The sequence below is a fragment of the Barbatula barbatula genome (genome assembly GCF_947034865.1).
Source record: "Barbatula barbatula genome assembly, chromosome: 6".
In the NCBI taxonomy this organism is placed as follows: Eukaryota; Metazoa; Chordata; class Actinopteri; order Cypriniformes; family Nemacheilidae; genus Barbatula; species Barbatula barbatula.
This window is the reverse complement of record NC_136765.1, coordinates 612033-639248: the sequence shown is the minus strand read 5'-3', so window position 1 is coordinate 639248 and position 27216 is coordinate 612033. Positions and strand designations below refer to the sequence as shown.

Here is a 27216-nt window from a genome sequence, read left to right as displayed (position 1 = left end):
ATCCAATGAACTTTCGAGCCAGTGAACTGTGAGAAAATGGATTTTCAAGTTTCGCGTTACATTTCATGAGCTTCAAATTAGAGCATTTTAGGTCAAAAGAGCCTGTAATAGAGTTTCTCTACATATGAAACCCAGAAACAGAGACACGTGGTCCTTCTGTTAAAGATCTATCCAGCAGAGGTTTATTTTGCCTCGTCTCCAACCTGTGATTAGCAAATATCTCTGTCCCCGCCTCAATGTTTTAATAAACAATGTTAACTATTTAGCACATTATCCAATATTTACTGAAACAGCGACAATTTGGTTAGAAATCTTTTGGCAAAGGATGGGTGTGATTTTGGAGTAATTCTATATAGTGTATCTCTACCATGATGTTCCATTCGATTCACAAGAGACCTTTACTCTGTTGAATGAAATTCAGTTGGATGGAACATGTGAATTAAGACAACTAGAAACTCAAAGAGCTTGCCGAGCGTTTGACTGCAGGCAGGTGAAATGAACACTTCGTTAGAAATTAATTACATAAATTACAGGCATAAATAATAAAAGAGAAAACATAGCAGCACATCAGTTTTGATTTCAGTGCCAGAGATTTCATAGAAAATGCACAGAGAGCGACAGAAGAGCATCATTACACACACCCTATAAACAACAAGCGCTCGTGTTGGGCCTACATGTTTAATTTGAAGTAAATCTGCTTCTGAAGCCAAGAGCGCATACTGCAGATAGCGACGAGAGACCTGTGAAGGTTTTTATGGATCTGAGGAGCGCAGACTGACAGCTCGACTTTAATCTCAGCCTTCAGCCGAGAACGCTGGGAAAATTGCATTCATGTTGGGAAACATTTCAGCTTTTAAATAGATGAAAAAAGCATCTTATGCTAAAGGCGAGCGTGTTCATCCTTTGAACGATGCTCTCCAAGAGCTGAGCAGAAACAATAGCGCTGTGATATCAACCTGATCTCTGAGCCAGCGAGAGGTTCCGGCAGTAAACCGAAGGTACGAGAACCAGCGCGCCAGATGAGATTAAGAGAGATCGGAACATTTGTTCCGCCACTTATCTGAAACTCAACAGCTGTGTGAGGAATAATAGCCGACCGGTGAATACAATTCAGCAGACACGTCAAAGATCTTATCTTCTTATCCAATAAAGAGAATAAAACGCCAATTTCACTCTCCGCTGATGTTTATCCTAAATACTTAAGTGACAGTCTAATAACCTGAACATTGAAAACTTTAAACCAAATAATAAGAAGTAATAAACGTAAATCACATTCAAAAGACAGAGAAAGCTTATTTATAAATAGTCAAATGACATTAACATTTCCAAAGACAAGTGTATTGCAGAGTTATTACAGTTTTGATTTTAGTTTTGTTAATATTTAAAAATAAATAGTTTTTACGTTTATTTTAGTTAAAGTATTAGCCTTTTTGGGATATGATTTTGTCATTTTATAATTTATTTGTCTATTTGGTTATGTTTCTATACAATGTTGATTCAGTTTTAGTTTATTCTATTTAGTTCTTTATACTCATTTCAGTTTTTCCAGTGATGTTTAGGTCGTTTATAATTAATAATACAATATAACACTATTATTATTATGTTGATAAGGTGTCTCATTTATTTAATCATCATATGGGTAGATGATATTTTATATGATAAATATAAAGATTGAAAATATCAAGTCATATATTATATTTCTAAATTTTCGCTGTAAACCTGGTACGGTTTATTAATAACCCAATTGCAAAAGCGATGACTATAGTAAGATCTTTTATGTGTATTTAATGATAAATCTGCGACCCCTGAAATGATCCGTGTGCTGCAGATCTGTTCTCATGACCCACAATCCTCCACTGCAGATACGCCACGCACACGCAGACACAGTGACTGACAGTGTGGGGTAAAGGGACTTCATTTCTATTTACACAGTTTCTACGGTTGATTTATTTTGTGCTCATATATAATTGTTTTGGGTCTAAATATCTGATTAAAAACCCTTCCGGTGTGTGTATACTGCAGAAAATGTGAAGATGACTGTGATGTGTTTTTCATGAGTGTTTATGTGAGAATGGCTCAATACACACTCATTTAGTCAGTCAATACACACAGCCGGTGGTCCTGACCCATAAACCCATAAACACCAGCGGCCCATCCTCTCATTTCTGTAATCACAGTCGCCTGAGGCCGTACTGATCAAATCTTCCTGTATTACCTGTAGATGAGCGGAAGAACACACAGCTCCGGGCCACAGTAATCACACAAATGTGCGGAATGTGCTTTTAAAACATGATTTGTACTGTGAGACGCTTCGGGCCAGTTCAGAGAACAGCGATATTTAACATTCCTACAGACACACACACACACACACACATAGATTAACATGGATCTGTGAAATATTCATGCCAGGCCAGTAGATGGAGATGTGATGGTGGTGTTTTGTAGTTTACACGGATAAGATTCATATTATTGTTGATAAGAGGGCAGATCTCACTGTCTCATCTGCAGAGTTTGTAATATCTTCATATGTTTATGTTTAGTCAATAAATGTTAAATGATTTATATTTCTGTGAGGTGAAAGTTCACCCACCGAACGCTGCCACTTTGATGAGGATGGCGTCGAGTCCGCTGGATATCATCTCTCGGAGGAGTTCAGCCTGATCTCTGCGCCACAGATACGCCAGCGGTCGCAGCTGCAGTCGTGCACACCTGCAGAGAGAGAGACACACCCGTGATGTCACCGCCGCAGCTCCGGACACATGTAGTTGAGTGACAGCGGTACACGCGGGTGTCTGAAGAGTTATGAGCATCAAAAGAACCTTCCTGAATCACAAACTTGGATCAACCTTGAGGAAAATGATCATTTCAAAATGTTTGAAGATTTGTTTTCCAATGTTACTCCTCAGAAATGAAAAAACTCAATTCTGTTCTTTTTATTTTATACATCACACAATTATGTTCTTATTTCTATATGTACAGTTTTTCCTCAAGCATTTATGTGATGCTTTACAACAAGACAAAACTGAGTGAAGCTCTAAAGAATTAAAACTGAATTTGGATTCAATTCATTTGTATATTAATTGTGTATTTATAAAGCGCTTTGCAAAGCAGATTTACACGAGGAATATTTCCCAGAATGCAATGTAAACAACTCAATGTGCTTTTAGTTTCATCAGATTGTGTTTGTCTATAAAAATCTAGAAAGACTCCACACACTTTTCCTTGCATCTCTAAAAGCATCAGACACAGAATGAGAATGTGTTTATTACTGATGATATTATACTGATAACACATGAAGCACTTACACATTCTCCACACGTACTCTCTGATAATCGGACAGGATCGCCCCCACAGACACCGCTTCGATATTCTCCTTTTCCTTATAAACAAGAGAAAAGAAGACATGAAACCCTGCGTGAACTCAAAACACTGTAAACCAATGGAGTATATGAAATATCTCATATTTCTAATTAAACGCATCACACTTACAGAAGAATCCTGTAATGCAAAGACAGTTTTCCATCCAACTATCAATTTAGTTGAAATGTCATTTTTCTTACACATCTCAGGCAACCAGAAGTCTTGTAGCTCATATTATCTGCAGTAATGTGTCCTCTATTGGATTCAGTTGTGTTTGCATTAACCCGGAGAGATGTCCGAGCTGGATCTATAACTATCCGTCGTGTATCTCTCCCTGCGGCTCAACGTTGCCCTTAAAAGCGCTGAACGTGATTCAATGCAAATAACCGCAGGCCGTCAGACGTTAAAGAAAGTGAACGTCACTATTGGAAGCGTGCTCGTGCCCTTGGCAAAGCCAGATAAGACCTATCGCTTTCCATCATCACTAAACACCACTGAGCAAACTACATTAGGCAGAAAAATACAAACAAATTACAAGAGCTTTAGGCCAGAGTCTTTATCTGGGGTTTAGTGTCCCCCCCCGTTACAAACATCTGCCGTTATCAGAATCTGGTCTATAAACCTTCACATGACACCGCAAAACCGGATTCATATTATTGAGTGAACTGTATTGTTAAGAGTGTGAACAGACTGTCGATCAGACACCGTGTGTGTACCATGAAATAACAGCAGGATGATTATTTTGGGGTAAAGAGTCACAGGAGAACAAGTCACGTCAGGTAAATGCCACGTGGACAGTAATGAAATAAATGTGTCTGGTGTTATTTAATGAGGACACAATAGAAAGCTTTTCCTCTCCCCCTCTCTCTCCAGCGCTCCTCTATTAGCCGCTGTATTGATCGCGGGCACCCTGGGATTGACCCGAGAGGTCATCATTTATGTATTAAGCAGGTTTAAAGGTTTCTGTTTCTTTTTATGTGGAAGTAATCAGAGACGGGTTTGATTTTGTTCTCCACGCGCTGCGCTTCACTCCTGACACCTCAGTGTGCTGGAGCGATCGATCGTCGCGGCTCCGTTCCTGGGCCCTCGCGCCGGGACAACTCCACCCGGACGCCCCTTAAGCCCGAGCGGAACAGAAAACAAACACGTGTTTGTAAGGGCCTGACGGACCCCTGCTCCCCTGCTGATGTCGATAACAGAAGAAACACTTCAACCATCTTGAGATGAACAAGTGCAAACACTTTCAAATATCATTTCTGCTGCAACTTCAGGTCAATTTCAGATGTGACGCTTTAACCTAAAGAAACTTGTGACTTACAACAATTCAACTTAAATTTATATTTTAATTTCAATAACATTAGTTCATCATAACATTAAATGTATTCATCAATATAGAGAAATCCTGCACTCAACCGTGTACACATGACATCAGAATGAAGAAGCTGATATGTCTTTCTGCTGAACTTCAATCTAACAGCGATGTTGAAAACACTCAATATCTGTCATCTTCATCCTGTAATCTCTAGTTTTCTTCAGAGATCCAGAGACGGATAAAACCACAACAACTCAAGATAATAAACTCATATTATGTTGATATTTTAAAAAATCAATTGCAAAAATCAGTCTAAAAATATGTTTGAGTTTTAATGTTACAAATGTCAAAATAAGCATTATTTAGAAAGTGATTTTTTTATTTTTCATTTCACAATGTTAGCATCCTTCAACACAGCATATTTCCTCACCTCAGCACCATAAACAACGCGAGACCACCAAACATTAGGCCTTATTAACATGAACTGGGCTTTTTATAGTGTGTAAAAATACTAGTTATTTAAATAAATGATGTACATCTGTGTTCTGAAGAAAAAGGGATGTGAAGTCAAGTGTCAGTAAATGATGAACTGATACGATTTAATCGTGCCTCGATCTCTCTTTTAATCTGATGATACGTGATTATATGGTCATTATAATTCACTTCATAATTCAACATGGACTTTATAACTCATTCAAATATAATAATGGCGCAGACGTTCAACATTTGAAATAAGAGAACTTTTAGATGAACGTATTATTTAAATCTGTGAAAATACTGTGAGAAGTTTCAGAGGAGATTGAGAGAACGAGAGAGGTTACAAGCCCTCCTTCAGTTTATTCTTCAACGGTTAAAAAAATCTTGAGATTAAAATCATTATTTTGTGACATTCATCTTGCTTCTGTGTTTTACTAAATACAATAGGAACATATGAAGTATTATTATCTATAACTGTATAAGAAAGAGTAAACTGATCCAATACTGTCATGTTTTTAATTCAGGCATAACATCCATTGTCATTTATTTTATGAACACGTCTTGAATGCTTTGGCTTTCAGTTCTTAAAATGGTACGTGTTTATTCTGGAAGTACAGTCCTTACATATTTACATGTAAAATGATGTATACATGTAAAGAGGTGAGTGTTGTATAGACATGTATATCATCTGTAGGTCTGTATTGTATGTGACGGATGCTTTATTTCAGTGGCGGCGGCTGCAGGTGGCACTATTGCACCGTCACGCACACCTTAAAAACTCATTATTCCTGCATGTGTCATTTGCTCAGAAGATAACATTTAATTAAGTGCTGGAGAAATCTTTTCAAATATCACACTTTCCAAACACAACACATTCCTGACGCTCTTCGTGTAAGAGGAATTTAACAGCTCATTATCGTAGCGTTCCTCCCAGCCAACAGTCAAACCCAAACCCAGAAGCTCAGAAGAGAGATGAAAATAACCCTCAACCATCCCCTGCAGTCATCTGGACAAAATTAGCTTCATATTAATTCAGTTCGCTAAAATCAACCTTTCTTTGTCAGTACAGTATGTTTCTGAAGTCTAAGCTGATAATGTTTCAGTAGTGTTACAGAAACGTGTTTCAGAATGAAATCAGTAATGCTGAAAATGTTCATCTCTATTGACACAGACTCGAAAAAGCTTCTGTGTGTGTGTGCGTGTGCACGAGTGCGAGTGTATGTGCGAGTGTGCTTGTGTGCGTGCGAGTGTGCTTGTGTGCGAGTGTGTGTACGTGTGTGTGTGTGTGTGCGCGTGTATGTGCGAGTGTGCTTGTGTGCGTGCGAGTATGTGTGCGAGTGTGTGTGTGTGTCCACAGGATTTCCATCTGCCCTCCACCAATATAAAAAACACAGATTGGGCGTTTCTCCTGAAATCTTGTCGAACATGATTTTTTTTAAATACATATTTTACGCTTTAAAAACAAGGTCTGATCGGTTTCTAAGCGCGTTTTAGTCTCTATACATAATTAGACATTTGTAAAGTACATTTTTAAAGCTACTTTATTTTTAAATGGAAAACAACCTGTATCTGTATATGTATTGTTTTCATTGAATATTTTAGTTTTTCTCTAATTTACAACATTATGCATTTGGAAATAGCTGGAAACATTAGAATTATTCTTTATTCAAGTTAGAGACAACAGTTCTCTTTATTATGAATTATAGGTTTATATTTAAAAACAACACAGTCATGATGTTTGAATGATCAGACATTAAGCTCCAGAGAGGAAAGAAATGCTGACTTTATCATATTATAAACCCGACGGCAGTTTGATTGATATTACTTGGAATGCACATAAAACATTTATTCAAGTTATTTGTTTTTGCAAATGTACTGAAATAAGCCTGACGTGACTCTAGTTTAGACTCTAAAGGTCTTTGCACATACAGTCAGAAATCTTCCGAAGTGCATTTGGCGCTTGTATGTACGGTGTCTCTGAATGATCAAAATGCCTCTGAAAAAGCTCGCTACGGATGTGAAGAACGCAGCAAAACCAACAGATTCTGAATTTATCATAGGCAGTGTGTAAATGTGATTGACACAACATGAGGTTGTATTTATTTTTTAACGTGTGGAAATTTCGGACTCAATGTGCAACAGCCTTTAGACCTTCTGATGTCACCACTTATTTTAAATCAGTTTTAAGTCAGAAAGTTTTGTCATGTGTGAATTAAATGTGATTTCTGTCAGCCATCCTGCATTGAGATGCCTGAACCTTACAGTCCGAGTAAAGTGACATTAAAATATATGAGTTTGTCACACAACAGAAAAGTGTGTTATTAAGCAACCAGACACATTTGAATGGAGGAAACAACATCAAATAAATTGTCAAAATCATAGAGAATGTCATCTCAAACGCTTGGGGGCGTGTCAGCATTCACCACCACGCCCACTCGCAGGAAAGCGGCTGTTGTCATGACACCATTTCTCAACTGTCAATTACCACTAGGGGCGGGGCCATGCATGCTCAGACGCCCAGAAAATACTGAAGACAGAATTGGTCAATTAAAAACTGTTAAAACAATTTAACTTCAAAATTTAGTATTAAATGCTTCTGTGTCTTTGTAACGTGTTTCAGTTATATATTTCCAACATTTATGATGCGTTTAGAAACAATTCTCTGATTGGTCTTTACCTGGTCTGTAAACGTCTGAGACTGTGGGTGAGGAGCACATGTTTACATCACATGACAGACAGTATTTCACGACATTACGTTATCACTCATATTCAAATCATCTATCAGATCAAATCATACTTATATATCAGATCTGAGTGACATGAATAAATGACAATATTCTGTCTATGAAAACATTATTCTCCTCTGTCTTTATATTCAGAACACAGAGCGTATAAAAGATGGACGACGTGCCTCCACTCCCTTCCATTAGAGGAAAATGAAGTCAAAATGTTTGAGATATGGCCGCTGACGTCATTTAAAGCCGGAGACTGCGCAGTAGTGAGCGCGAGGTGCAGCTGTGATGTCACGCTTCTGCCCATATATACGACTCAATCATAAACGAATCGTCTGCCGTGATTCAGACTATAAACGTCTCACTTGTCTGATGAACAATGATTCTTTCTGGTCATATTTCAACATCACCTTTCTCTTGACTTCACTGTTAATGCTTTGATCCTTTCAGTTTCTGATCCGTTACACACAGAAAATCAAACGCATCGTCATGAGTAAACAACAAACAGACGTGATGACCTCTGACCTGTGAGAATGTGTAGAGATAGATGGGTAAAGTACACAGCAAACGAGCCTCAGACATGTTCATATGTACATATACATACGTGAAACACAGAACGCTCAGATGTGAAGGAGAAAAGGAAAGACAAGACGGTCTGAATATCTGATCTCACTGACTGAACTCAATCCAGCACAAATCAAACGTCCCTCAATGTACAGTGTGTGATGCTTGAATTATTATAATGTTCATTTGATGACGCATCATGATAAACAAGTTTTATCCCAATAATAAATGAGACAGAACAAGCTGTGACATCACTTCCTGTCGAATCGCTTCACCCCACAACTACTCGTATGAAACAGAAGAGGGATGCAGACAGAAACCTTCCAACAGGAAGTGATGCGTGAGGTGTCACAACAAAGATAACTGCCAGACGCCTGCTTCACTAGGACACACGCAAGAACTATTGGGTATTTACGACCGACCACATGACATGTTGTGTTTCTGTCAGATGGTGACCAATCAGAAGTGATTTTAGAAAGGGAACAGCATGAGGTTTGTGATGACACAATAAATATCTCCATCAGGACCTTCCTCAACAGAACTGTTACCTTGACGAGCTTTAAGAGATGGTAAAGGTCCTCCACCTCATCTCCATCTCTCTGACTGTATTCTCTTCCCGTGTGCAGACTGGAGCCCTCAATAGTGCGCCTGTACAGGGGCAGATCAAGGGCTTCGGCGTAGAGATCCACCCCCTGATGTCCAACCGTCTGATACATATAACTGTCCAGTTCATCTGAAACCACTGACACACAGCTTACGCTCTTTATTCAGAGACACACGTGTCATGCTCATTCAACAATACTGATCATGTTCGTGTGTCATGCAGAACACACACGTGCTCTTACCGTGTTTGTGAGGCATGAGGTTGGCGAGAGCCACTATAGTGTGTCCAGCTGACACACACTGCATCATGTTATAACAGCTGTCTTTACCGCCACTGAAACACACACACACACACACGGGTTCATTCATCACGTGTTCATAAGAATGACGCGTTGATTGTCGATGTCAACACAGCGTCGTGTTACCTTATCAAAGCGACAACCCTCATGTTGCACAGCGCTGTCAATCTCACGTGTTTCGCGGGTTTGTAAACATTGCCGCTACTTCCGGGAGACTGAAGGACCCCTGATGCAGGAGGAGGCTGTTGTAATATCTGCCTGACTGAAAATGTCTCCGAGTAACGCTGTGAGGGATCAAGACACCTCGGAAGTGGGATATTTCCCACCACATAACGTTTGGATTTAGGAACATTAAAAGTATTAAATACAATTGTACGTTCATGCTACAAATCATTACAAGTGTCTGTTAGCATTAAAACATTTAATTCTCTGTTCCAGAAATGTTGAAGCGGGAGTGATTTAACATATATAATATAATGGACGTGTGTAAAAATGCGAGGTAGATTATAGTTAAGATTTATACTTATACATATTGAAAGTATGTCAGACATGTTTTCTCCAGGTAACATTATGCAAACCGTTGATGTACACAAAACTCACTGCTTTTCATTCTTCTAGTCCATTTAACAACAATAGTTTATGTTTGGACGGTCATACTATCTGAAAAAAACTAAAATTCAAAGTGCTTAACTAAATGAATAGCATACATCATATTATAGTCCCACTAAAGTAAATGTGTTTCAGTTTTATTCAGCGCATTGAAACAGGAACGGTGGGACCCCTTTAAAATCTTCAATAGTGTTTCCCTCACTGCATGGAGTCGGATGAGAAGATGAAGTGCAGAATGATGTCATAAAAATCATGAATCTGTGTTGGGGAAGTGAGAGGCTGTATGTTTTTAATGCCCAATATAGATCTTCTACATGTCCATTTTGGCCACGTGTTTTGGATACACTATTTTATAAGACTAATATATCCTGCCTGAAATCTGAAGCTTTTAGGTGGATTTCAGTGTGAAAGCTTATTAAATACAATACAATGCACGACAAGCTGCATTTGACAAATGTGAACTAGTTTACAAGGTGAGAATGTGATGATGGTGATGTGCATGTTGGATTTGACCACGCTGATGATGCTGGTGATGATGGTGATGATGGTGATGATGGTGGTGGTGATGATGGTGATGATGGTGATGATGGTGGTGGTGATGATGGGGATGATGGTGGTGGGGATGATGGTGATGATGGTGGTGATGGTGGTGATGATGGTGATGATGGTGGTGATGGTGATGATGGGGATGATGGTGATGATGGGGATGATGATGGTGATGTGCATGTTGGATTTGACCACGCTGATGCTGATGATGGTGATGATGGTGATGGTGATGATGCTGATGATGGTGATGTGCATGTTGGATTTGACCATACTGATGATGGTGATGATGCTGATGATGGTGATGATGCTGATGGTGGTGATGGTGATGATGTGCATGTTGGATTTGACCACGCTGATGGTGATGATGGTGATGGTGATGATGATGGTGATGGTAAAGGTGAAGGTGATGATGGTGGTGATGGTGATGATGTGCATGTTGGATTTGACCACGCTGATGGTGATGATGGTGATGGTGATGGTGATGATGATGGTGATGGTGAAGGTGATGATGGTGGTGATGGTGATGGTGATGATGTGCATGTTGGATTTGACCACGCTGATGGTGATGATGATGATGCTGATGATGCTGATGAAGGTGATGATGGTGATGATGGTGATGATGGTGATGATGGTGCTGATGATGGTGATGATGGTAATGATGGTGATGATGCTGGTGACGCTGGTGATACTGGTGATGCTGGTGATGCTGATGAAGAGGTTTGGATGTGTTGTTCTCACGGGTGATGTTTTTTCTGAGGGGAGATGTATACTGACACAAACGCCTTTCATGTTGCCTTTGCCCTGTGTTGTGCCAGAGTCCAAACATTATGTTTCTTTTCTCACCTGGCACCCCCGAGCAGGCCAAAGGCAACACATTCAGTCTGACCATCAATTTTACCAAATTGAAAGAGACGTGATCCCTCAACCCTCCTCCCTCCCTCACTGCCGCTACTGTACACCAGTGATTTATTTCATCTGAAACACCACCAGCAGCACACACACATATAACACTGCATTTGTGTTACATACCAGAAAATCATTCTTTCATCTTTCTCATCTAGATTTTCATCAATGCTCGCTTCATTCACTCAAATGTAAAGTGATGATATCAAAGTCGTATTTGCCTACAAAATGTGCACATTGGCCATGAGAAACATTAAGATAATGACTGATCAATCACCTTTTGTACAGAACGTTCATGTTATGTCACAGAACTCTAACCTATGATTATATTCTTGTTAAATACATTACATTCTATTTTTGTTCTCATCAGCGGTTTGAAAGGTGTTCATGGTGTGTGACGACGCAACTAATATAAGTTGTGTAAATCCACACAGATGCAGCGAATCCCACTGAAACACAAACTCAGTGTTGGCGCACAAGGCCACGAAAACTTTAGCACTTAATAAGAAGCCGTAAGAAATGATGACACAGACGTCCAGAGCATCAGGCCAGTCAAGGTTTAGCTCACAGACGCTGTTGTCTCATCTATCCATCTTCTTTTAAGAGGACAACAAAACCCTTTCTGTTAACTGTGACACTTATAACAGAGAACCTTCCAGCAGATGAAACTTTTCATTTCACCGTTTCACATTCTCCAGGTTTCCTCACTTAGTCTTTAACAAAAAATATATGTTGTGTTTTATGAAGGAGCCATACATCATGTTTCACCTCACGTGTGTCATGGTGTTTACATTTACATTTAGTCATTTAGCAGACGCTTTTATCCAAAACGACTTACAAAGAGTTTTCCGTGTTCGTTCTCTTACACAATCTGTGTACAAACATATAACTTTAGTCCAGAAGTGACATCACAATCTGACTATTGGAGGTGACATCAGAGGGAGTCACAGAGACAGACGGTGTTCCCCGAGCTTCAAAGCAGCGATCGCTGTCTTGTCTCTGACACTTTGCAGTGTTCTTCTGTGCCTGCTTTGGTATTGTGATGATGTCATCAAACACAACAATCACAGACTTCACATAATCTACACGCTTGATTCCAGTGGTCCGGTATTCTCCAGCTCTTCTACTGTATGTGACTCATCTGAATCAGATTCAGCTGCAATCATCATGGGATTTGATTTCTCTAACACCTATTGTTTTATGCTTTTGATATTGACAAAGTGTCTTTCAAGTAAAGTGAAGTATATTGAGCATTATTCATCTATTTCCCTATATAGTGAACGACATTTGAGTCCACTACGTATGTGAGGAAGTGAATGAAAACAAGCGAGTGATTTGAGCAGAGTTTCATTATAAACACAATGATCTTGACATCTGTTTGGCTCAATGGATGGTAATAAGGATTAACTGTAGCCTGTTCGTCGCTGCACTATTCAGTGAAATAATTGAGATATAAAAGAAATGTCTGAGAAGGTTTAGCATGATCATTGTAGACAAAGAAAGATTCTTAGCATGACGTTAGTTTTCTGACACGACTCAAACGTGGGCAGGTTTAGTCCGTGCTTGCCGCAGCGTTCGAGTGATTAAAGCGCTTGACCATTTGAGAATTACTGTCTGTCATTTCAACCATAAAAAACCGGAGACAAGGCCACGATATGAATCCTCTTGGACGCCTTAACGGCTGTGTTTCATATGAGAAAGTGTGTAGCGCTGAGGACGTGACCTAGAGTTTACGAGCGGACCTGTTGATGGTGTCCGGCCGGAGAAAACAGCAGCATCTAGCCTGTGATCGCAGGCTTTTATTGGTGGATTTCATTCAGCGCTGCTGCAGGAGTTCTGTGATTAAAGTGAATAAAACTGAGAGAGCTGCACTAAACCTGTGTGATTTACACAGCTGTCACCCACCGGCCCACACTCAACACCTCATGAAAATCACACAAACACACACGCAGAGCAGTTTACAAGGCCAGTGTCACGTCTCAGTGTTGAGTATTCCAGTGTATGGGATGGGTTGTGCTGTCTAGGTGTGTTGTTGGTGGGTATCACTGTTAAGAAAAAACAGCATATGCAGGGTTAGGTATGTTTTGATGCTGGTTTGTGCTGGTCTTAGCTGGTTTAAGCACATGACCAGCTTTAACAAGCACAAACTAGAAAACCAGCATCAAAACATACCTAACCAAGCATATGCTATTTTTGTCAACAGGGTAGGGTGATGGGATGTGTGTTTGTGTAGAGTGTTGATATGGGTGTAGTGTCTTGTGTTGGGGTGTGTGCTGAGTGTATTGTTTTAGGGGTGTGTGTTTTGTAAAGGCTGAAGTATAGTTCAATTATTACGCATACGTGAGGGCCAGCGTATAGACGGTATGCATTGGGGTTACCTTCCCATGTGAACACGTGAGGACACGCCCCCCTTGAGTGCCAGGACATGCCCCTTGAGTGGTAAAACACGCAGTTGAGGAGATTAGGAGAAACCGGGACTAAACACTCAACAATTTGCTGAAATTACAAGCAGCTGGCCTCGACGGTGATCCTTACGACTTCCCTATGACGTATAAAGGAATCAGGTGTTCCTGGACACTGAGATGTCGCACGGAATTGCGTTTCCTGATATTATATGCAGTCATTTTGCTCCAGTACGCTGAAGTGGTGTTCACATGGTAAAGTGACGTCTATTCATTCCCTCTATCGTGCTCAAAAGCCCACAATGGGGAAAAAGAACATACAAGAACTGGAGGAGGAGGACTTAACTAAACTAAAAAGGATTTAACAACACTAGACAACAACAACAGACTAACCAATAACTAAAACTCACTTTGACTCAGACTCTTGGAATGTCTCAAAGATATGATGAGCGCACAGGCACGAGATACAAACACATGTATGCAAAACGAACAAGCACAAGACAATAGACAAGAGGGCATTATATAGGGAGACTAACAAAGGAGATGACGATGGGCAGGTGTGGGTAATGAGACACAGGAGGAAAGCTATACTAGGAACGAGAGGGGCGGGGCCAATGACGAGACTGGAGAGAACACATATTATGTCCTGATTGACAACAATATGTTTCTCTCCACATAAAACACATGGGTCTGTCATGATTCTGCCCCAGACCAGAAAATCAAGGCAAGGCAAGGCAAGGCAAGGCAAGGCAAGGCAAGGCAAGGCAAGGCAAGGCAAGGCAAGGCAAGGCAAGGCAAGGCAAGGCAAGGCAAGGCAAGGCAAGGCAAGGCAAGGCAAGGCAAGGCAAGGCAAGGCAAGGCAGTTGTATGTTTTGTGTGCATGGTATGTGTGTTGTATATCCCTATGTATACGTGTTTGTATATATGTAGGCATTTGCATTCTCTATTTCATATTACTATTGAGGTTTGTCTTACTTTATGTGTGTTCAACTTATGTTGGTTTTCTTGTACAGCTGCTTTGATGCAATGCAAAATGTAAAAGCAAATTGTTGTGTGTTTATTGTGTGCCGAGAGCTGTAACAATTTGGTCTGTATTTACATCAACACAGTTGTGTTGATCACACACACACACTTGCAAATGCGACACTGGAGCACAATTCCAGTCTTCAGTAGAACATGAATATTTGTAGCAATAGCCAAAAAAACATTTTATGGGTCAAAATGATCCAGTTTTCTTTTATGACAAAAATTATTAGTATATATTAAGTAAAGGTCATGTTCAGTGAGGATATTTAGTAAATTTCCTACATTAAAAACTCATTTTTGTGAGTGGATGCAGCAAAATGGCTAACAAAAATGTCCAGAAACATGCCTACAAACATCACTCACTGCTGCCGCTCTATGGGCAAAAAATCAATGCAAAACGTCATTACAGTGGTGAGTGAAATAAAGTGCGTAAAAACAAACCTGTTTCTTCTGAGCAACGGCCTGCTACACCGCATCTGATCAACAACTTCAAAGGGGATTTTCGTAAGCCAGAGTTTTAAATAGTTGTACCTCGAGCAAATATTGTCTTATCCTAGCAAACCACATTAATTCAGCTTTCAGATGACTGTCACGGACTGTATGTGTTTTACAAGGACTTTGCATTGGCGTAAACCTGAATAATAAACCGGGTCATTTACATTTAGCAGACGCTTTTATCCTATACATTTGTTTCTAAGTATGTGCATTTCCCTGGGATCAAACCCATGATCCTGGTGTTGTAAACGCCTTCTCTTACCACTGAGCTAGACGAAAAGCTTTAAGGACACTTAATGTATTTTTAGTCATTTAGCAGACGCTTTTATCCAAAGCAACTTACAGAGAGATCAGGGAGCATACAAAGAGCAATAGTACATTAGGTGCTGATACAAAGTTACTAGTTTCAACAAAAGCCTGTTGAGAGAAAAGAGAGAGAGAGAAGTGTTAGTGTACACACACACACACACACATGATGTTACATGCAGCTTTAGCCTCTGGCTCACCCCGTTGGGTCACAGTTCACAGACGGGTCTGTAGATTTGTTCCGGAACACAAACGGATACACCACCACCCGTCTCACAATCTTCTCCACACTGTTCTTATAACCTCACCCAGAGAGAGAGAGAGAGAGAGTTCTCACACAGCTCTTGTGTAGTTTCATGTGCTGTTGTTTTATTAGTCCCTGAACCGTCCAATCCCAGAACAGCGTGACACAGCGGTGGATTGTGGGTAATTGAGGATGATCAGAGATGTTCTAGTTTGTTAAATGGCTGTTATTAACATCTTATGAGTGTCTGTCAATTATCTGTGCCATTAACTCAATAATCCAGTGTCGCTCCAGCGTTTTACAGCCAACGGTTAGCAGCTCATTTCACCTCCAGAGACTTTAAAGTCAATTTAATTCCATTCTAGTGAATGAAGTGACTGAGGTCATGATCATCTCTGATCACCAATGATTCATTGGGTTAATAACTCATCAATTACACAACTGTGTGTGTGTGTGTGTGACATGATCATGATTCTCATTGGATGAGAGTTCAGGGAAAACTTTAAGTGCTGTTGGTTTTAATAACAATCATTCACCACTCAACTTCATCCCCCTCCTAATGTCTAATGAATGTTCTGGGACGTTCAGCCGGACTACATTCATGTTATAACTTATCTTTAATGCGGTAAGCTGCTGGGGAAAAGTTTCTGGAAACGTATCAGGGTTGTTATCACGTTGTTAAAAACACTACATTTTATTTCTGCATCAATTTGCGGTAAAATGTTATATTTGAGATATATTTACCCTGCAGTGATTCAGACTGGCGGTACAATACCCGGATGAAGAACAATCAGAGAAAGGGAAGCTCAAGAGCACCACGGACTGATTTATGATCACATATGTGTTGAGAGCTCTATTTTAAAGCTGAGACTGATCCAACACTTCCAGACTGAACATAGACCGTGTGGACCGTAAGGTACTTTCCTCAACAACATCACAAACGTCACTCGTATGTGCACAACACTGTAGATTGGAGAGGTAAAACAATCTCTATTTGAGTCAATCTGTTGGGAAATGTTCGGGTTCATATTGAGATCTTCAATAATTCACTTTAAAAAAGAGTCAACTTAAAATAATAAAGCAACCCATCACAAACACGTTTTTGAGTTAACTGTTGGCTGAACATAAATAGAGAGTATAGATGGGTTATTACGAAAAAAACACATGTATTTACTGCTTCAAGGGTTTATGATGAAAGAGACGCTCAAAGAGGACTTCTAAAGATACTCACTAAACACTTAACTCTGGTTACAGCGAGTATCTTTTGAACACAAGCGTCTCTTTTATCATAAACCTTTTGGACGCGTCTGCAGCGGGCACGTATTTTGATGTATGATGCACGATGCACATACAGTAGTAGGTCATGTGATGTGCCGAACACATACATACATGTATTTCCGAGCTTGGCCTGAAGAGGAGGCACTGATACCCATTGCTCAACAGATAACCAACAGTCAACAACATCATCTGTGTTAGAACAAGTTGAGGCTCATTTTGTTAGTAGATTCAAAACAATCACAAAACAAGACACATTTATCACAGTGTTTATTTTTCACAAGTTTTCATTTGTTCTCCGTTTAATCTCAGTGACGTCTAGGATAAAAAAACAAATCTCATCTTACTGTACAATAAGGTCTTAAAGAGAATACTGTATGTGATTCTTTGTCATCAAACAGAACCCAAAATGATGAAGTTGAGGACGGTGAGGCGCTATGAAGTCATTATTGGCATCCGCTGTTTTGTGTCTGTATAAGAGAGCATCAGGGAGCTCTCAGTTGGTCATTGGCATCTTGTTAGCTGTTCTCACGTCCAGAGGACGGGGTAATAATGCTGTAGCACAAGCGGCTGAATGGACGAGGGTGTTCGCCGGCAGATGCCCGTCTGCTGCCTCTAAAGCATTTGCAGCCCAGCGGCCCGTAGAGACTCACATTAGCATCTGTTGGCCACGGCCTCGGGTCTATTCCGCCACGCAAAACTGTGATTATGAGACTTGAGATGACGATGAGAGGCCGACGTGGCGTGCCAAGACATTACATTGCACGAGGGGAAAAAAGAGACCTGCGAGGGGAAATTAATGGCGCTTCAAATACTTTTTATATCGATCTCCATACGGAGCAGTTTGCTGTAATTGGTGGCATATGGTCCTCTTGCGCTCCTAAAACATCACAACACTTACAGAGTAAATGAAGATAATTACACTCACAAATTCATCAGGTTCATTTAATTAAACGCACCGTCACTGATTACTCCACATTTTTATAATATAGTTTAGATTTTTGTATTTATTCTGTATTTGTTTGGCACAGCTGTGTAGTATTGTGATTTTGCTTCTTATTTTTAATTTAATTGACAATACAATACACATAAACGATGTATAAAACATGATGTTAAATGTGCCGTATGTAGCCAGAAATGGTTGGTTCGCTTTTATTCACAAACAAGCATAAATTTCACAACATACACATAACAAACTCTCTCTGATTCCACATTGTTTCAATGCCTTTCAGTCTCAGTTGAAGTCATGTGTTCTAAAAGCAAAGGTAGTTCTTCTTAATGCTATATTGAGATCACATGCTATACCAGATTGTCTGTTATGTTCATTCATACAAGTGCTAAGCAAAACCCACTGGAGAGCATTACTGAAATCTACAATGCAATTGGAATAGCTTCTGTTTGGTTCTATATTATTTCCTGTGTTCTTGACTGACGCTTTTAACATATTGCTCTTAAAATCAGCTTCGTCTACAAATACAAACGTATTTATATCAATGAAAATGCAGCTGTTGGTGCAGTTTCTCAGCATGTTTACTCGAGTCTTCAGAGCAAATACTCATCTAAAATCATCTAAGTCATTAAACTTCAGCTGTATTTATCAAAGCACAGTAACAACACATATCACAGGTGAAGTTGATGTTAGTGACCTGTGATATGTGAGTAACATCAGGTGATGTGTCCTCGTGCGTCTCTCTCTCTAGTGTCGTGTTGATGTTTGCTGGAGTTCTTCAGCGTTTGAACCTTCAGAAGCGTGTGTGTACCGGTGTGTTTTTGAGGAGCATGGGACGTGCTCTTCTGACCTGAAACTGAGATGATGTTCTGTGTCAGGTGTCTTACAGTCGAACAGGTCGGTCCGCAGATCTAAGAGAAGCTTCTGGCACATCCAGTATGAAAGAGCCGCTGCAGTCCTGCAGGTACGCCTGGCCCGCGGTGGTCTCTTGCACCAACAGGCTGTTTGAAGGGATGATTTTTGCCTCGGCTCTTGCTCAAGGCAAAACGAACCCCCTCCATCCGTATCTCGCCCTTCTTGCTCCCTCGACCCCTTTCCTCATCGCTCGACCCTCTTTATCCTCGTTCTCCGCTCCTGGAGGCATTGGGGTTGAAGCCTATTGCTGCGATCAGAACAGATAAGCTTTTTGGCAGACGCCAGCGCAGTGCCTCGCCCGAGGCCGGGGGCAGTGTTGCCCAGGGCGTGGAGCCGTGGCGCTCGCAGACGAGCCTTTAGTGAGAGCGGATCTGACAGGTGAGAGGACACCTCTGGCTGTAATGATGGTGCCGCGGGGCAGGGTGTGGACTGAGAGGAATCAGATCTATAAATCATGTGGTGCTGTGTGCAAGACGCTGTGATTCATGTGAAGAGAAGAACGCTGGCAAACGCACTGAAATGGAGGCTGGAGCAGTGTGAAAATATTATAAGTAATACATGTGGCTTGTGTGCTGTGTTGCAGGTCTCCTAAAGCCGTACGAGACCTTAAAGAACACATTGATCGCTCCAAAAATGATTTTTACACCCAGAATTTTTGTCTTGGTCAAGAAAAAAACGAAACTTAACACTTGTGTGGTGTTCATGTTTTTCTTTGCAATAAATGAAAGGGCAAAGCCTGCACGTAAGACACTTTACAGATGTTTACTCTATGCCAACTTTGACACCATATATGGAGAATATTTGTCATTTACCTCTCATACTATTAATTAAAATGCATGAGCTAAAAATCTAAAAACAACACATTCTGTGTTCATGTGTTGTTATGAAATTATGTTTGACTTGCTACTGATGTAAAAGTCTTTGTTTGGTTAAACACAGAGAAAGATATTTGGAAGAATGCTTATAACCAAACAGTTCTTGGACCCCATTGACTCCCCTAGCAGGAACAATGACAATAGTAGTCAAAAGACTAGTCTTTCTCTCAACAGGTGGTGGTCTAGCTTTTGTTGAAACGACGTAGTTTCTTTGTATTAGCTATTGTACTATTGCTCTTTTATGACATATCGCTTATTGCTCCCCGAACTCGCTTCTGCTAAAATAAATCAAAAGAGCCCCAGAACTTGCTTTCCCACATTCTTCAAAACATCTTTAAATGCCTACTATAGGAGTCAATCTGTTTGGTTATAAACATTTTTCCAAATATCTTTCTTAGCGTTCATCAGAACAAAGACATTCACACATTTGGAACAACTGGAAGACGGGGAAAACTCATTTTTGGGCACTAAAAATAACTAACCCTTTAATTTGTAATGTGTGAACCTTAAACACGGTCCCTTTCCCACCATTTTCCCCATGTTAAACTTGGAAAATGTGCTTTTACAATGATGTATTTGGCAGATTATTGCGCTTTTAACACGATGATCTGCCAACTGAGCAATTGAGCTGATGTAGTAAAGTCGTATTCAAAAGAAGTGACTCATTCTGTCACAGAAGTATGAGGATGATGTTTCTCGACTGTGCAGAAATGTGAAGGTTTAAAGATCTTTTGATAAATACTGATTTACACTGTAGGTCTGTTTCTCACACCCGTATGGACCTGGAACCATGTGCCGTTCTGTCCTTGACATCTTCATCACTGTTGACATTTTACAGAAAAAGATCAACATGAGCGGTCTGCTCCTGTGTTTTATAGGTCACAAAGGTTTGGTACATTCTCTCTCCCACTGTTCACTTCATCAGTCAGAGGTGACAGAATTGTAGAAACACATGGTTATGGTGCAGATACATCTATAGCGCCATTTTGATACAGAGAGAGATTGTTTGTGTGATTATCAAACCTCGTCACATGGTCATGGTTGGTTATTGGTGGTCCGGCTCGGCTCTATGCGGTGGTCCTGCGCTCCAGCTGATGAGCAGTGCGACCTCATTCTGTCCCTGCACTGAGACTCGGGATGCTACACAAAGAGTCAGTGTGAATCTGCGAGGTGATTCATCACGAGCACCAGCTCCACCCGTGTGTTTATTTACAGTGACCCGCAGCCAGAGTCACGTCTGACCCCAAACCATCAGCATCAGCACCACTGCGCCCATGCTCAAACACAAGACATCGGTGATATGACACTCCAATGGATGCAGAAGGAGTACCGGCTCCCAAAAAGCCTTATTTTGGACATCATTTACTGTATTCCCCCTCAATGTGGTATGTGACAAAAGATTCCAGTGTCAAGGATGTGACATTTTGCATTATGGACATCTGTTTATATTTGACTAACCCTTGTAGAGAGACTCTAAACATAAAAAAGATCAGTCTACGAACACATTTTCGACTAAAAATAATTAACCTGCGTTATGGATGTGACGAAAAAGGGTTTTTGGCAGACGAGAAACTTTGTAGGATTTCCTAGATTATAATTCACAAACCTAAAGCTATGATACCAAACAAATCGAGAAAGGATGACTCTTCATAGAACATAAAAGAATTACTTAATTTTTCCCGTTTATGACTAATATGGACCGTTATGGATCAAAATAAAACAAGGTTTTAAAAACACGAAGAGTGACCTCACAGGGGTATTTGACACAATAAATGTTGACATCTGTGCTGTTAGTAGAGTAAAAACCTTTCATGCCAATGTTGACATTTTCACAGAATCGCCCAGATGATATTTTGAGAAACGTTTTAATGGAAAATCTGAAAGAGAGGGCTAAAGAATAGCAGTTTTGTGACTCTGTACAGTAAACAAAAGTGATTCAGAAGTCCTGAAAGACATTTTAAAGACACTGAGGTTTATTTGTGTGTGTGTGTGTGTTTCAGGATGACAGGTGCTCCACCTGGAGTGAGTGCATCTCTCGCCCAGCAGGTGCAGCGCAGACTGTGCAGCTCTGACCTGTGACCTCGCACACGCACACACACACGCACACACACACACACACACACACACACACACACTCCTAACACTTTGTGCAAGAACAACTCAAATTAAAGAACCCAAATGCTGTTGTGTTTTATAACGTAATGTTTACATATTTGGCAGATGATTTTATCCAAAATGACTTGAGAATGATGCGATTTTTCATGTCTCAGTATTTGTGTTCACTGGGAATCAAACTCACAATCTTTGAGTTGCTAATGCCATGACGGATCACATGACTGTTCTGATGAAGATAAATACTGAGCACATTCTTAATCCTCTGTATGATACGAGGATTCTAACATCTAGAATATTAACATCACTGCGGATTATACGCAAGTAAAATCCAGATTAACCCCCACTTTAAAAAGTGTCGAGGAATTTGTGTGTGCATTAAAGAAAGTGAAATATTTCAAATGAATGTTAATTCTGATCGACAGCTTACACGGACAGAAACAGAATGAACGCTCAATATTCACCAATGCGTTTAAATGGGTTTAAAACAGACTCAAATTACACTGCAAAAATCTCTGAAGACTCTGTATCTACAGTTCTGTATATGCAGTGTATACACTGAGCACTTGTGTCACACACTGTTGAAGTGCGTTTGTTCTCACCATGATTGTCTGTAAAGAGGTCAGTGTGTGAGTGTGTGTGTGAGCGCGCATGTGTGTGTGAGTGTGTGTGTGTGTGCACGCGCATGTGTGTGTGTGTGAGAGTGTGTTTATGTGTGTGTGTGTGAGAGTGTGTGTGTGTGAGTGTGTGTGTGTTTGTGTGTGTGTGTGAGTGTGTGTGTGTGTGTGTGTGAGTGTGTGTGAGTGTGTGTGTGTGTGTGTGTGAGCGCGCATGTGTGTATGAGTGTGTGTGTGTTTGTGTGTGAGTGTGTGTGTGTGTGAGTGTGTGTGTGTGTGTGAGCGCGCATGTGTGTATGAGTGTGTGTGTGTTTGTGTGTGTGTGTGCGCGCGCGTGTGTGTGTGAGTGTGTGTGAGAGTGTGTTTATGTTCGCACAGACAGACGGCAGAACTCTGCTGTGTGTCATTACTGATGAATGAAGTCTCAACATCTGCATCATCATTTCTGCCTAATTTGGTCTTTAACTCAGATTTAAAGTCCATGAAAGTTCCCATGAAAATCTGGCAAAAATTTCTAAGGAGAAAAATAAATATGTTGAGCTGAGACACACACACACATCATCTCAGATATTTCTCCTCACAGATGTGTCCGTCATTAGAGTTTGAGAAGAGATGTCAACAATGTGTCAAACTGAGTAAATGTCAATATTAGTGAAGATCTCAATATGTACTTCAATCTGGCCCACTAGATTGAGACGGTCACGATGAGAGAAGGCAATGGCTCTGATGATGATAATCGCTGTGTGTTGGATGTGAAACAGCAGCGTGTTCAAATGACTTTTCCGTGTTTGGATTCTGTTTCTTTCTCTCAGTTCATGAAGACTCTTTTCATGCATTTTTCATCAGCAATACATACTGCTCCTGTGTGTGTCTGTCTTCATTCGTTTTCATGGAGAGCTGCAAGTCACGGTATTGATATGAAAATGACACTTCTGTTCATGTATGACCCGTTTTAAAACACATCAATACAGAGATGTTTGTTTTAATCAAGTGAAATCAAGTGTGCTTCTCTTGAACTTACAATGACTTTTAGTCCTCATGTAATAGATATCATCCTTTCCTAGGCTTATTTCTGCAGTCTTTAAAGGCATTCTGTATACAGTACATGAAACATATGCATTTAATGCAGCTTCCTCATTGACTCATTTAATTATAATGAAGCAACATAAATCAAAAGAATATTCCTTTTTGGAGAAATAACCTTTTCATAACGGAATACGAATGTTAGCTAAACGTTCGTGGATTGATTGTGTTTCAGCTCAAATAACACGTTTCACTCAATAAGTGCTTTAATAAAAATACAAGCCTCACAGGTCTGCTGTCAACGGATGTAGTGTCTCTCTGAACCTCCGTTGTGTGTTTGTTACACAAGAGCTGCAGAATATTCCTGTTGTACTGGAATGTAAATCTGACGGCAGGAACACTACAGATAAACAGTAAAGACTGCTTCCACGTGTGTCCGCCGCTGCGGTTAACTCAGCACCACGTGCGCTTGTGAAGGTTAGAGGTGAGAATGTTTGTCTGTCAGCCTCCGGCCTTTAGACGCGTCGCTCGGGGAACAGATGTTGGTGAAGAGGCCGTGATTATCGTCATGGCGATGACAGCAGAGGGTAGCAGCGGTGCGGCGCTGGCTGGTAATTACACGCCGTCCCCCGGGAGACGAATGACACGAGGATCACCAGATCACAGGGGCCGAATTAAAACCCCGGAAACTCTTGTTAATAGGCCAGAAGGGAAAGGTAACGGCAGAGAGAAATCTCCAACGTCTAAAACACAATGAGCTTGATAATGAGCTTGATAAAAGATGGACACGCAAACACACCAATATCACAGGAGATCTGACGTCAAGGGTGAATATAAACTTCTCAGAAAGGAGTGAAAACATTGAGTCATGGCTCCTTCAGCTGACATCATAAACATCAGACGCACGCTCTCTCTGGAGCTCAACAGATCTTGACCTGTGCTTCACATCGTGAGAATCCTTTCTGTGTGTGTGTGTGTGCAGAGATTCATCATGAGCGAGGAGTGTTTGCCCCGATCAAAGTTTAAAAGCCCCCTTACACGTGTCTCTCCATCTCCTCAATGTCTCTCCGCTCGGGTGTTGTTGGGAGCTTTTATCATGTATAATTAACGATAAATCGCGGAAGTTTTAGTTTACATAATATACGTCTGTGCATATTCATTTTGTTTTTATAAACACATGAATTTTTATCAATTTTTAACACCGTGATTTGGTTGTGATCTCGTGTCTTCACAGCCCAGCTGTTTCTAGGATGTTTGACAGTGCAGGTGGTCACTAGCGTAGTGATAGGTGGCAGCTAGTGTGTTTTGGTTGGTTGCTAGGGCATGGCTGAATGGTTGCTAGGGTGTTCTGGGTGGTTGCATACTGGTCCTGATCACAACCCCGTCACGATGTTTTCTTCACAAGAGTGTTTTAACTGATGGGTGTGTGTTGGATCAAAGCGATGATATTAATAACAGTGAGAGTCGGCGCGAGGGTGAAAGTGCAGAGATGAGTTTAATTACTGCTGCGGTGTACACACAGAAGACAGGGCTGTAAAGATAATGTCTAACTTCAGCAGTAAGTGCTGCCTTCCGCTGCACACAAACCTGCTGAGCGTGACACGCTATACCCACCCAGATAAATGGAGGGCTCTTGGCAGGACGTATTTTTAGCATTAACTCACTGACCCACAAAAATGATGTCCGCAAAATGAAAGGCCGCGGGACACTTTGGCAGGAGGGTCTTGTTCTTCTTTCTGTGTGAGGGAGAGAAAGAAGCCTCTTTATCAATAGATGCAGACGATCTACAATTCAAGTTTCAACCGTACTAAAAAAAAGAGTGAAGTTCTGTAGAGTCGGCATTGAAACACAAAGAATTTCTGTTGGATCTTTTTTCCTTAATATGTTTATAAAAATAATGGCAAAGGCTGAAGATAATATTTCCTGTAAGCTGTGATGTTGGGTTATGATTGTGTTCGTAAACCGTTGTGTTTTGTTGAATGGTTTTGTCTTTAAGTAAACTGTGGTGCAGTAAGAAACTCCTCTCCTCCTCCCTTTTCTTCTTCTCTGTCTATCCTCCCTTTTTTTCTCCTCTCTCACCTCATTTATTTCCTCATTTTCCCCTCCTCCCCTTCCCTCTTCCACTCCTCTCCTTGTCCTCCTCTCTTCCTCTCCGTTTTACCACTCTCATCCTTTGCTCCTGTCCTCTCTTCCTCTCTTCCTCTCCCCACACAGTTTTCTCAGACTCAGATGAGAGTCTGTGGAGTGAGAGCCTGGACGTATGATGTAATCACATTTCATTTTCCACAGGCTCCACAGGGTCCGGGATGCTCATCGCTGGGAAACGCTGAGGGTCAGAAGTGCATGATGTTTTTAGGGTCAGACATGTAGGCAGCCTGGCTCGAGGAGTCATCTTTTTGACCGGTTGTGGTTCTGTGTGGTTCTGAATCAAGCGAGGCGTGACCTGATTATGCGCGAACACTCAATGTCAATTTTCAGCCCCGCGACTTTAACCGTATTAAGACACTCAGTGATATTTGTCTTGACGCGGGGTGTCTAACTTAATCTCCTTCTGTATTGTTCAGGCTAATTTTGTGGGATCAATGCACGTGCCGCCCTGAGCTAAACCCAACTGCATAATCAATATGAATAATCATTGATGAGGGATCAGCGATCTGTCCGGGTCAGCGTGGGGATCCATGTAGAATGAAGCTAATTGGATCAGGTCTCGGGGGTGAGAGTTAACCGGTCCGGGGACCCTGAGGGCCTGCATGGGTACAGAGAGGATTATTCAAGACCCTTGAGACCTTTCCAAGTCAAAGCATAAGGAAAATCTGCAGATTCAAACTGAAGTAAATCATTTACATTCACTGAGGGCAAACACCACATTTAATTCCAAAGTAAGTCATGTGCTGACATTCTTGACTCGATGGGAATTCTCATATGTATTGCTCTTTTTAGTCTATAGTATTAGTGGGTCTCATTTACTAATAATTGTCTACCTTATTTGTATTTTTATGCACATTTGAACATTTTCAGTCTAATACGAGAAGGAAAATTTGGATAGTCCATATAAGGGCTTTCCTCAACACTGAACTGAAGCTAAAGAGGAAACAATGTATGAAAAAAGCTACAAATATAATAGTAATCATTTATTATAACCAATGTTCCAGGTATTAGAGTTCTTTAAACAGCGTGCTCAGCAGACGTGCATGCTCAGAGTCATTGTTGTGTTGTGGAGGTGATGACATGATGAAATCAGGCTTTGGGTCGGGCACATGCAAACCCTTTAGGGAAGTCCTCAGCCCGCAGCGGATGACACGTACACGCGCTCCTCGTGCCACAGAGTTAATCAGACAGGTGAGATGTTTGAGTGAGGCTGAGCGAGTGGAAGATGTGGGCAACAGATGACCTTTTCAAAAAGCAGCCTAACTAAGACTCTCTTTATTTAGTGACGGTATTTATAGAAGTGATTTCCCGAGGTTACAGCGAACGAGACGCCATGTCTCATTACCAGCAGGCTACTGACTGCGGCTCATTTTACAGCTCACTGCATTCGAGCGGGTCGCCGGGTCAGGGTCACGCAGGCCTAC

General features: G+C 40.9%; 1 protein-coding gene across 3 annotated transcripts in view; it reads right to left on the bottom strand.

The window, feature by feature from the left end:
- Positions 1-9567, bottom strand: part of dph6 (diphthamine biosynthesis 6) — a 35794-nt gene extending 26227 nt beyond the window's left edge. For 2 of the 3 annotated variants that reach the window (XR_013786817.1, XM_079459145.1), the window contains exons 1-5: positions 9474-9567; positions 9291-9382; positions 8994-9187; positions 3306-3379; positions 2591-2709 (exon numbers count right to left, since the gene is read on the bottom strand). Coding sequence is in view for 2 of the 3 variants with exons in the window: in XM_079459145.1 (XP_079315271.1) it covers positions 2591-2709; positions 3306-3379; positions 8994-9187; positions 9291-9382; positions 9474-9496 (502 nt within the window). In the remaining variant the exon portion in view is untranslated. The remainder of the gene's footprint in view (positions 1-2590; positions 2710-3305; positions 3380-8993; positions 9188-9290; positions 9383-9473) is intronic. The other variant, XM_079459146.1, reaches the window with a different exon arrangement.
- Between the last annotated feature and the right edge of the window lie 17649 nt (positions 9568-27216).